The 11,328-nt window shown below is 44.7% G+C and overlaps 1 protein-coding gene across 1 annotated transcript; it reads right to left on the bottom strand.

The window, feature by feature from the left end:
* Window positions 1-8,414: 8,414 nt before the first annotated feature.
* RNF186 (ring finger protein 186) lies at window positions 8,415-9,335 on the bottom strand. Its single transcript, XM_050909664.1, has one exon. It carries the CDS (start codon window positions 9,333-9,335, stop codon window positions 8,415-8,417), a length of 921 nt encoding a protein of 306 aa, XP_050765621.1.
* Window positions 9,336-11,328: the final 1,993 nt, after the last annotated feature.

The following is an 11,328-nucleotide window of genomic DNA, read 5'->3' as shown; positions in this document are numbered from 1 at the left end:
CAAAGAGGAAAAAGCAGAAGGAAAAAAAAAACCAAACAAAAACAAACAGTTGGAAACCAGGAAGCAAGGAGACAAATTGCCTTTGCTTTTTCACTCTCACACTTGCTCTCGGTATTAAGCCAAGTCCGTCAAGGTCTAGCTGGTGTATCCCCCTCCCCAACATGGTGCTGCGACCAAAGAAGACAACAGGAGTCTTTCTGTTCACCAGTTCTCAAAAGTTTTGCACAAAATGAGCCGACAATACTTCACACAGCAAAAGGAGAAGTCCCCTTCAGGATGCAAAGAGACTGGGCTCCGTTCAGGCATATCATTCACAAGTTCACCGCAAAAATAACATGTAGAATAAAAGCTCTGCACCTGGTATAGGGACCAGTACAGCTGCCTGGGAAATAATTTGCCTTTCTCATCCTCAATCCAAATTGCTCCTCTGTTCATTTTGCTGACAGCGTTAATAAAGTTGAGTCCAGCTGCAGCCTCTGATGAGAAGGACTTTTAACGTGTCCCGTGGACATTGCTATGCTTTGCTGGTAACAGTCTCTCCTCTATACAACCTGCTGCTGCTTTTTCCCGAAATATAAGATCCCTGCGCCACACAGACCTGCAGCTGGGCCAAAATATTATTTTTTAGAGCGCAGACGTGCACGCTTCCAACTGAACGGCTTACAGCTGCTCCCCGGGAGCTCCCCTGATTATACAAGCGGCTAACCGAGATGACTGAAATCGGGCAGATGTGACAACAGTTCATTTCACAATTCAATGTGGGTAACAATCTGCTCCAAAGCTCGCTTACATCACCTGAAATTTCTACTGACTTCATCAAGATTCACTCGGTTTCTAAGGGGCCCAAATCACCTATTTCATTATATATTTCCTATTTAAATGTTTCCTTTCTACTGAACACTGTAGAAAGGAAGGTGGCAAAATAGGAATTAGGAGCCCGTGACACTGCAACCTGTTGTAGTGGATTTAACTAAGTACTGAATCTCAGAGGATGCAGACACCATTTATGGGATAGTTTGAGAGGCCTTTCTTCTGAAAGAAATGCAGCACAGGAGCAGCTCTTTTCAAAGAGATTTTATTATCTGCATGCCGTCTGTCATGGTCTTCCAGGAAAGGTGTCTGTCTCGCCTTCCCGCTTAGAAATTTATTCAAGGCGATTCGTATTGCTCAAGGCTTGCACTATTTAACTGCTGATGTACAAATGCAAGGAAAATTCATCACTCAAGGGCCGAGGGGTTATCGTAACTCGCACCTCTCCCCCTGGGAGAGCTCAGCCCCCCCCAACACGTAACCCCTGATGCCGTCCGTAAGGCATCTCGGTGCGTTTCCATGGAAACATCACAATCCAGCAACATGGGAGCACAAAGTCCGCAGGAATAAACCAACTCTGTTATTTCTGTACCAAGCAGAGAAGGGAAGGGCCAGATTACGCTTCCCCGAGGAGTGGGTGCCTGGGATCAATCCCGGCCCCAGCGGACCCGCTCCTGTACCAACCTCAACACGCAGCAGCATTTACACTTGCTGAATTGCAGCTGTGAAGGTGGCGTGAGACACGTCTCCATGCTTTCCAGGACTTTCTTACAAAATCCCAAGATTGTTTTATTACCTCAGGAGCTCCAAAGCCCTCATTTGGACCCCCAAAATCCATTTCACATCACTCGCTAGGCTCTGATCTTCCTAAAACATCCAGACTTATGGGCCAATTTGGCCAGAAATAATCTAACGCTTAAAGTTTCAATAACTTTACAAACAATTACTTGGCATGTCTGCTCACCTCTGGACACAGATTTATTAGCTTGTTACGGGAGACAACATTGAAAATAAAATCCCCTTCCCTGCTGTGATAGATTTATTGATTTGTTAACACAGGCTCATATGAAAAGTGAAGCAGCTAAAAAGGACCCAGAAACAGTACAACTGTTTAACCTTGTTTCCCAATAATATAAAAGATATGACCAATTATGGAGTGACACCATAGTGGCTTCTTGCATGCAACTTTATTGCTGTTATACAACAAATAATTCACAACGCTGAGCATCCAGAATACCCTGAGAAAGTTTTTGAAAGACTTTGCTCTGAAGATGCTCTGATCAGTACACTCGATGTGCATCCCTCAACATAGGTATCTATTTCTTCATAAATACCTAGGAAAAAATGGGCTTCGATTTTCAGACATGCAGCATAAAAAAAGGGCAACATGTGATTTAGTAAAGAAAACTTGGGCCAAGAAGTTTTGCCACTAAATCCAAGCTGAGGGAACTGAGAGCTAGAAATATATCCCAAAAGTTATTTACAGCTTGTGGCAGAAATTTTTTATCACTTCCAGCGCTCACTTTTCACACAGAGCCCTTTGTTTTCTTGAGAGGTGGTGTATTTTATATAGCGGCTCCTGCAATCCTATTTGGAAAACAGAAAGATAATCCTTTTATGGATCTAAAGCTGTACAATACACACGTGCTTCCTACTGCTGGAAGAAGAGATACAGAGATGCTGGCATCGCGTTCGTCCTAAACCATGACAAGAGTGACCAAACCGCCGACACGTTAATCTCAGAGACCCTCAAAAGTTAATGAGGCATCTCATCAACTTCAGAGAAGTAGCTGTAGGTAACTATTCAGATGGGGCTGGCCAAAAAGTCCCTTACCAAGGCACACCGGAGGATGGCACGGCCAAACTGCGATTAAGCGTCGGACACAATGTTGTGACTGCTGAAACATTTGGGCAGATGAGTTTTCTTGGGGACTTGTGTGGGGCTCCAGAGCCACACGTGTGCTTACATGTCAGGAGTGCCATGGCCTTCACTTGTAATCCATCGATACGAAGTACGAACACGGAATGCAATTAATTCAGTCCTGGATAAAATCACATCTTGCCGCAAAAACATGCGAATGCAACATAGACGGCCACCACAGAAATGCGTGCTAAATGTAAAACAGAGATCAGAGACCAAGCGGACAGGGACATGGAAAAGCTAAACGCTTAAGTAGTTGCAAAACTGAGCACGTTTGATTCGGTTAATCCGGATGCTTGTAGCAGCAGTGACTGAGAAGCGATGTCAGTACACAGAAGGTGGGCAAAGCTGCGGAGAGCGACGTGACCCGCAGAGAGAAATCGCGAGCAGGAAAAACGTGAAGGAAACACCTCAGCTGGGAAAGCTGTGAGGACCAACAGCTCCACAGGTACCGATATTCACTTTTATCGCAAGTTCTTTGTGTTTGAAAGCTCCGCTGCTAGAATACAGGCATTTTTTTACAGAAAGTAGCACTTTTGACAACCACTGAAGAGAGGAAACCAGCCCCCGGCAGAAGGGCGGACGCCGCCACAGCCCTCCCCTCAGGGAGCGGCCTGAGGAGAGGGTCCCGCCCGCTCGCCCCCGCAGAGCTGCACCCCAGCCATGCCATACCCAGCCCCTCTCCCCACCTCTCCCGGCCCCGGCCCGACCTGCTGCCAGCCCGGCCTCACATAGGAACCGCCGCGCTCCCTTCCGCCTCCTCCCGCCTGCCCCTTCCTGCCCTGCCCGCTCTTCCCGCCGCCACTACGCAATCTGCGTACGGCAGGCGGGCTGCGCTGGGCGGTCCTGTGCTTCCCCTACGCGATCGGCGTAGCGAGGCGCATAGCTTGCGGAGCGTAAGTGGGAGCCGCGCTGGGCTGAGGTGATGGCGAGGGCTGGAGGCCAGCCCCGGGCCGGCCCTTACCCGCTTCCCGGCCCCTTCACGGGGGTCGTGGTAGGCCCATCTCCACAACGAGATGGGTATAGCTGCTCTTTCCTCGCTGCTTACCTTTATCTGCAATCTTGGGCCTTGTCCACCACGTTGGTGGCTCGCTCGGGGTTTAGGCCTACCTGGGTACCAGCCCTTTTGCTGCCTTTAAAGCCCTTCTTCCCTTGTGAGAACCCCTCCCTCTCTGAGGGAGGGTTACAGAGAGAGGTAGGGATGTGCATTTGGTGAAGCTGCTCCCAGGTTGCTCCCCCAAGACTTCTTTGCCACCTCCAGGCAGGACAGGTTGGTGTCTCTGAGGGTTACCCTGAGGAAAATTAAAGCTTCAGTGGTGTCTCGCACTTTGTGCCATGTTACCGGGTGGGATCCCAAAGCCATGTGAACAGAAGCTGAAGTACATGTCTGTGTGTATACACACTCAGGCAAATACAAGGGCTGTGTATGTGTTGCTTCTGATAGCAGTAGGGTTACTGGCACAGTCAGCTTGGGAGGCTTTGCTCTATTGTGGTTAATTGGCCTTGCAGAAATCCTAAGGCTTTGGAGTTAGTTCAGCTATCTGAGCATAAGGCTTTTGCATTGTGTTTTTGGGGTTTTAGGAAATGCATTTGCTCTGAGAGCAGTCTCAGGCTGGAACCCCAAGTCCAATGCATAGTAATTTTTGGAGAAATCTGTTTTTTTCAGGGGAAGGAGAGCAGTGTTTCTGTATGATTGCATTTCATGAAAGTAAAACTAGTTTTGGTTGCTTGGTAGCTGGGGTAACCAATCTATACTTTAAAATGTGCTATGTGGGACTTATTTATAAATAAATTTAAAAAAAAATCTGGGTACCAGTTCTGTTTAGAAGCCGATTTTGATTTGGCCAAGTATCTTGTCCTGGTTGCTTGCTACAAATATTAGACCCCCTCAGGTTTACTCACCCAAGTACTCATGGTACGTATAGGTATTTTCAGCACCATCATATAGTCATTAAATGTGACACTGAAGTTCAGAAAGTGAGTTCTGTTGATCCCAGTTAGGGTGCAGAAGGTATCCACTTTACTTGTGACTTCGGTAACTGCACCGAATGGACAACACAATGGACAAATTGCAAATGGTTCACAAGAAGTAAGGAATCACCTGGGCACAAATCTGTGCTCTCAGACCAAGATCTGCAAATGTTTCTTGTAGATTTGACAGTTCTGTGTTTGAGGACCTAAAGTTCTCTTTGTACAGAATCTGAGCGATGTGGAAGTGTGAAATGTGTTATTTATTCCATATTTATTTTCGCCTGTTTATATCTGTGTGATAATGCAGAAGAGCTGTTAGAAGTGGACCAAAACATAAGTTGAGTGGAATGACAATTAGGAGTGAGTTTTACCAGATGCTGTAAACTTGGGATCTCATTATATAGTTTAATAGTAATCAAAGCTAGCACAATTATGGATAATTTAAAGTTCTGTAGATAAAGTGAGACTTCTACATTTAACAGTAATTTAGAACACCTACACTCAAAATTTTTCAGGCACCTGTCTCACTCTCTTACATAAGTAACTAGTGACTGTGGTGGGCGATGGTGGTGCTGTTTGTTGATGAGAAGCCTGAAAAGGAATTGGGATAGGGAAAGTTGTGGCTTTGGGAAGGGCCCTGGGTGCAGAAGGGCCGAGTGGGAGCACAGCATGACAAAAGGACAGGCGTATTTTTGAATTAAAATTGGCTTGTGTGTATGCGTTGTTAAACAAGACACCTTTGAAGTTTCTGGTCCAGGATTCTGTCTGTACAGACTATAATCCTTAAATACCGCTGTCAGGTATCATGCTCTTAATGTCTTGATGGGATTCTGTCTTTGTAAATCATAGTTCTCAGATATTTATGCAGTATGTCAGGTACAGCTGAATATTACTGCCTGGACCCATTTCTCATTATGAACCTCTCTCTTTCAGGTTACAATGTGTCAATCACTATCCGAAATTGGCAGCCAGCTAGGCAAGGTAAGCAAGGCAAGGTAATCTGGAGCTGAAACTTTCTTGCCGAAAAGACTGGCATGAATTAAAACTGAGTGCAAGCAAATCCTTTACATTTTAGAATAGGAATACAATTCTGTTGGCCTTTTCTCCATAAACTTAGTTGCTGCTTCAAAGGTTTGCATTGTCATCGAGCCTTATCTTGTCAGATGAGAATCAACAGCTGTTACAAAGATACCGAGTTCTAGGGCCTAATGACTCCCACCAACATCCATGAACTCTGAATCAGCTGATTGTTAGTGGCTCTCGAAGGCTGAAGAAACATTTCAGTTGAACTGCTGAAAGCAGGCTTGGAAGGTGCTGATACAAGGCAGTGGGGGTGGAAACCTGGACTTCCACGGCTGGTGATCTTACTGTATGGATCCATAGGGGTTCTTTCAGAGAGCCAGTCTCTCACTGGTCATCGCACAGCGTGCCTGCTTCCTTCCCACTGGTGTATACTGCCTTGAGGGAAGCCCTTTTCTGTTGGCCATTTTTTTGGCACTGTATAAATTAGTGTAATAAAACTGAACGCACCCTTTTGGAAGGGCAGGGTCATACGTAAGAAATGGATTTTTCCTGTTCACATTCATCTTCTGATTCCATTTGTTCACACCCATGTGCTGACAAGGCCACATGGGCTTGCCAAGCTCCATTGTGAGTGATACGGAGGACAAGGGACACTGCCTCTAAAATCTTCATTATGTTTCTTGGCTGATGATGGCAAACTGATACTGGGTGTGACGTATACACCCTTCTGGAGTAGGTGTTGTTTGGTATCTTGCTTGGTCTCTTCCCTTCTTAGGCAATATTCCCAAAGTTTTATCTTTTTTTTTTTTTTAAATTGGGATTATTTTATGGCTCTAGTCCCGTTCATCTTTGTCATCTTATGTTCAGGACAGTCTGTGTCTTCCTTGCTATCTGGTTATCTGAATGAGATCAGTGTTCTGTAGCAGTTGGCACATGATTTTCCTTTAAGCCTTCCAGCTTACTCTGATGCATTTATGCACGCTACGTTCAGGCCAATATTAGTATATTTGTTACAAACCTTTACAGTACCAGTCACCCACTGGTGTTGGTGAAAGGAACTCAACAGGAAAATTGTCTATGAGCTGAAAGACTTGGCAAGAGTTTCTGAAATTATTTTCAGTACAGGTGAATATCTGGTCCAGTCTTTGTATTTGGAATAATACAGTTCAATAAAATATTTGGGTTTAAAACTACCTGCCTTTTCCCAATTGAAAAGCTTTTTTCTGGTTGGTTATTAGCAAATGTTACTACATATGTACTCTGCAATAAGCCAGTTGCTGTCCAAATATATGAGAAAAAACAAAGCATTTATTTCCCTTGAAGGTTCATGTTCTTAGGCAGAAAACAGACCTGTTTTTTCCAAGACTCTAGGAGGACAACAGCTCCTTACCCTCTAAGTCTAATCTGTTTTATCTGCTGGTGAGACACTATGTATATTTATATACTGAGCAACTGGAGTACCTCAGTTTCCATTCTTATCGAACACAAATATTTACCACAGGCCTGATCCAAGGTCTACTGAGATCGATGGTACTCTTAAAAATGTAACTTAACTAGAGCAATCTCCTGATTTTTTTCCAATTTAATTTTAGTTGGGTTATAGGGTATTTTCTTAGCAACTAAGTATTTTTTTAAATAAAGGAAAAAACCAACACATTACTGCTTTGCTTTACTCACCAACTCAGTTGTGCAGACTCCCTAATATGCTTTCTCAGCTGTAGTTCCTGTCAATGAGGAAACTGTGAAATGTTTTGACATTAATTGTCAGTGAGGAATTGGAACACAGAAGTCAATGAGCAATTAACATTATTAAACTTTAATAGACACATTCCATATAAAAATATCACATATGGTATGGCATAGCAATTGACAGATTTCTGTTTAGAATTGTGGGCATCTCTAGGCAATGTCGTACTTCGTGTAAGGAGGACAAGAAGAGAGGCGGTGCAGGTAGCCAGATAAGGAGTTCAGGTGCAAGGAACTATTTCTGTGCTAAATAATGTGGGGAATTTGGAGTGTCATGAGCTTTTGAGAGCCTTGCCCTTTGCAAGCCACAGACTCAAGATGAGGAGTGTTGATTTTTCCTCTTTCTCTCTAATTTCATGTGTAACTTAAAATGGCACCAACTGACATCCCCTTTTCCCAGTCCCTTTCCCATCCCTGCCAACAACCATTTGGGCAGTGATAGGATTAAAGTGATAACCTGGGTTAAAACTACTCTCTTCCATTGAGGCTAGGCACCCAGTCCCTGATTTACCAGTCCCCACACTGTCACAAGAAAAAGTGTACGTGTGTTAAGAGAGTGGGAAAACGCAACCACAGCTATGGATTTTCACAGGACGTCATCTCTCAGGTGTTTCAGAGGCTGTTCTGCAGTGCTAATCAGGAGATGACACGAACAAGAACAAAATGACAAAAGCAAAACAACAAAATCATTAGTCTGGGATAAAAATTGTGTGGAAAACGTACATTTTTTTAATCTCATAAATATCAACATACAAATATTTGACTATGTTTCCAATAATGAAATTTAACAACGCTGTGCATTGCCATTGAGCCAACTTAGCCACCTGTTGAATTTATTATGTGAATGATTGCTTTCAAAGTCCAATAACTGACTAGCGCGCCTAACATGCGGCTTTGCAGGCAGGACCAGTCCCTTATCTCTAGGCAGCGCACGTTAATTGTTTCAGGCAATAGCAGTGATGTGGGTCTCCTTGTGGCAGGAGGTGAGCGAGTCCCTATCACACCGCCAGTAGAATTTCGGAGTGCAGCAAAGCACCATAGACAGGACCAACCCCAAAGTAAGCATGAGACAAATTACCCATTTTATCAGCCCAGAGTATATAAACGGGAGGATGAGGATAGTGAGAATCACCACAAACAGCAGGAGCAGCACAAGTCTCTGGATAGCCAGTCTGTTGTCTGCTGGAACGTTTTCGTCTCTGTATAAAGCATCTTGGTTGGTCTGAGTCCAGCTATTGCTGTCCAGCCCTATGGCAGAGATGTGCACCTCAGGATTTGAATCGGGGTTTTCCAAGTGCTCCGTGATGTCTTCTTTATTTTGAAGTGTGCGGATGAGTCCTCCTGCCACAGAAGTGGCTTTTCTGCACAGGGGGCAGGTGATTACCCAGGTGCTCTCTTCTTTCCTGAGGATAAGCTTGAGGCAGACTGCGCAGAAGGTGTGCTGGCAGTCCAGGAGCTTCGGTACTCTGTAGATGTTGTACTTGTTGAAGCAGACTAGGCAGTCCATATCAACAGATGATGTGGTTGAACACTGGCGGCTTATTTCAAAACCGCATACTTCGGGAGAGTTTGAGTTCGTTAGCATAACGAGAGGCTTTGAGTTTGGACAGTCTCTTTCCAAAATTGCTGGTTTAAAGGCATCAGGACTGTCTCGCTCTGTGCCTGAAGGTCTCTCCATTTCTTTAATGTGTTCTTCATTGAGTTCGAGCCTCTTCACGTCTGCAGCGTTTTCTGTTAGGGGTCCTGCTCTGCTCGTTTCTGCAGCACCTTCCGCAGTGGGCGCAAGACTGTCCTTTTCAGCCTGTGGTACTCCAGGAGCTGTCGATCCATTTTCATTGTTTAGCTTGTCAGTGGATTTCTCCATGGAGATAAACCTTGGTGCAGTTTGTCTTCCCTTAGCTGAAGGATTTGCTGAGTTTCTGGCTCCTTTTATGTCTTGCTTTATTCCTGTTGTATGCATGATTGATTAGCGACAGTTAGCTTTAAGCATGTTGTGCTCTTACAATACGATGTTTTTATGATATGGGGACCTGAGTTAATGATTAACTTTGTGGCCAAGACATTTTACAACGGCTGATAATATCACTGAGCAATTCCTGTCCGGAAGCAGACCCCATGGCATTAGCAGACTGCAGCTTTGTTCACTGTGAGAGCCAGACACTACCGTTATTACTAAATTAGTACTTTATCTGTTGAAAGCAATTTCATTGGTCTCTAAACACTGCTTTGCTGGACAGTGACAGATTCAGAGGAATTATTGAATATTAACATTGGTGTACTGAATGCAATGCTTTGATTAAAGAGAGTGTAAGTATCACCAATTTTGAGTGCTCTGGGTAGGAAGTCTGCTCTTGCTTTAGCAATACTCACTACCCTAGAGCTGTTACTCTACAGCACAGAGTAAAGAATGAGACTGAGATTATTAATGTTGAATGTTGAATGTCCGATTATTATCAACTCTTTTATCCTAGGAGCATCCCTGTTGGTTTCAGTCATCAGAGGGCTTCAGGTGCGAACTGAAGCATGGCTTAGGGTCACATAGGATCTCACAGAGTCCACGAGAGAGATGTGGAAATTAAAAGCAAGGTTAGTGTCTTGGTAGGACCATCTTCTTTTTCATGGCATTCACAGGACAACCTCATGCGCTCAGGAATGCCCTTCTGTTAGGTGGTTTTGTGAATATTCAGCTCTTATGAAAAAAAAAAAAATGCCTGAACAAAATCCCTCAGTCTCTAATTTCTTTCTGCCTTTTTATTTGAGGGGTTAAATACAGATGGTTTCTCAGTAAGAATCCTGTGGAAGGAAGGAAGGTAGAAAAGGAAGGCTCACTAATCCCAGAAAACTGGACTAGGTCAGCATTACCGGTAGAAGACTCCCAGTACCAAGTCGGTAGCCTCAAATGCACCTGAACGCTCAAGCTGTCCGTGCTACCATGTACCAGACCCTCCCTCCAACAGAGGAGCAGCAGAAAAAGCAGAAAGAAATGAAACAACTGCAATTTAGGAGGGCAAGGAGTTCAGGAAGACTCTAATCTCATGAACTCGCTGATGGCGGGGGGGAGAGGAATGAGGTGAGAAGAGCTTGTTCTTCTTTGCCGAGAAATAGTAGAAGGTTTGTTGTAAGCAAACTTCATGAAAGTGTCTGGGCGTTCCTGCTGTATTTCTGCTGACGTGGCATGTAGCAGTGTTTAATGGACTTTTGGGTGACCCCAAATTTTAGGAGCCGGAAGATCTTTCAGTTGCAGACGTGGGACTCACAGTTGAAATGCAAGAATGCCTGGGAGTAGGCTGGTGAACTGCAAGGCTCCTTTATGTTTAAAAATAGGAGAATTTTCTATTGCACTTCACGTACCTCTTTATTAGTAAGTTAATGCTGTTAAAAAGAAAAGATCAGGGAAAAAGAAGACAGACCTGCCATTTTTACAATGCTTTAGAAGTTTCAAATTTAGTCTGCCAGTTCCCATGTCCAAAATGGAAATGTCTTAAAATTTACTGGTTCTTAATCATTAGAACAGTATGAAACTGGCTTGCAGATGTTGGGAAGCTGGGACAGACACCAACAGGGGCAACACTCCGAACTTGAAGTATTTCAGTTAAAAACCGGGTGGGATGAATCCATGACTCCATATCTGTCTGCTCTGTCTTCTAGCAGTGGGTGGGAGTGACTTTTGCCTGCCTTTCGACTGTATGTGCGGGAAACTCGGAGCTGGTGGGGAGACGTGGTTGCTTTGCTGCAGATGCACGTCAGCAGCGAGGCCAGCTCGCTCGAGGGAAGGGGAAGGGGAGCGCATCGTGTTTCGGGGAGGTCCTCGTGCTTCCCCGGGGATGCGGTTTACTGCCACGTGGATCGGGGACCCC

Source organism: Gymnogyps californianus, chromosome 21, assembly GCF_018139145.2.
Source record: "Gymnogyps californianus isolate 813 chromosome 21, ASM1813914v2, whole genome shotgun sequence".
NCBI lineage: Eukaryota > Metazoa > Chordata > Aves > Accipitriformes > Cathartidae > Gymnogyps > Gymnogyps californianus.
The sequence above is the reverse complement of the archived record's forward strand: the minus strand, read 5'-3'. Positions and strand labels throughout refer to the sequence as shown.

Coding starts and splice junctions, on each gene's coding strand:
- RNF186 (XM_050909664.1), bottom strand. CDS start 9,335: ATGGAGAAATCCACTGACAAGCTAAACAATGAAAATGGATCGACAGCT.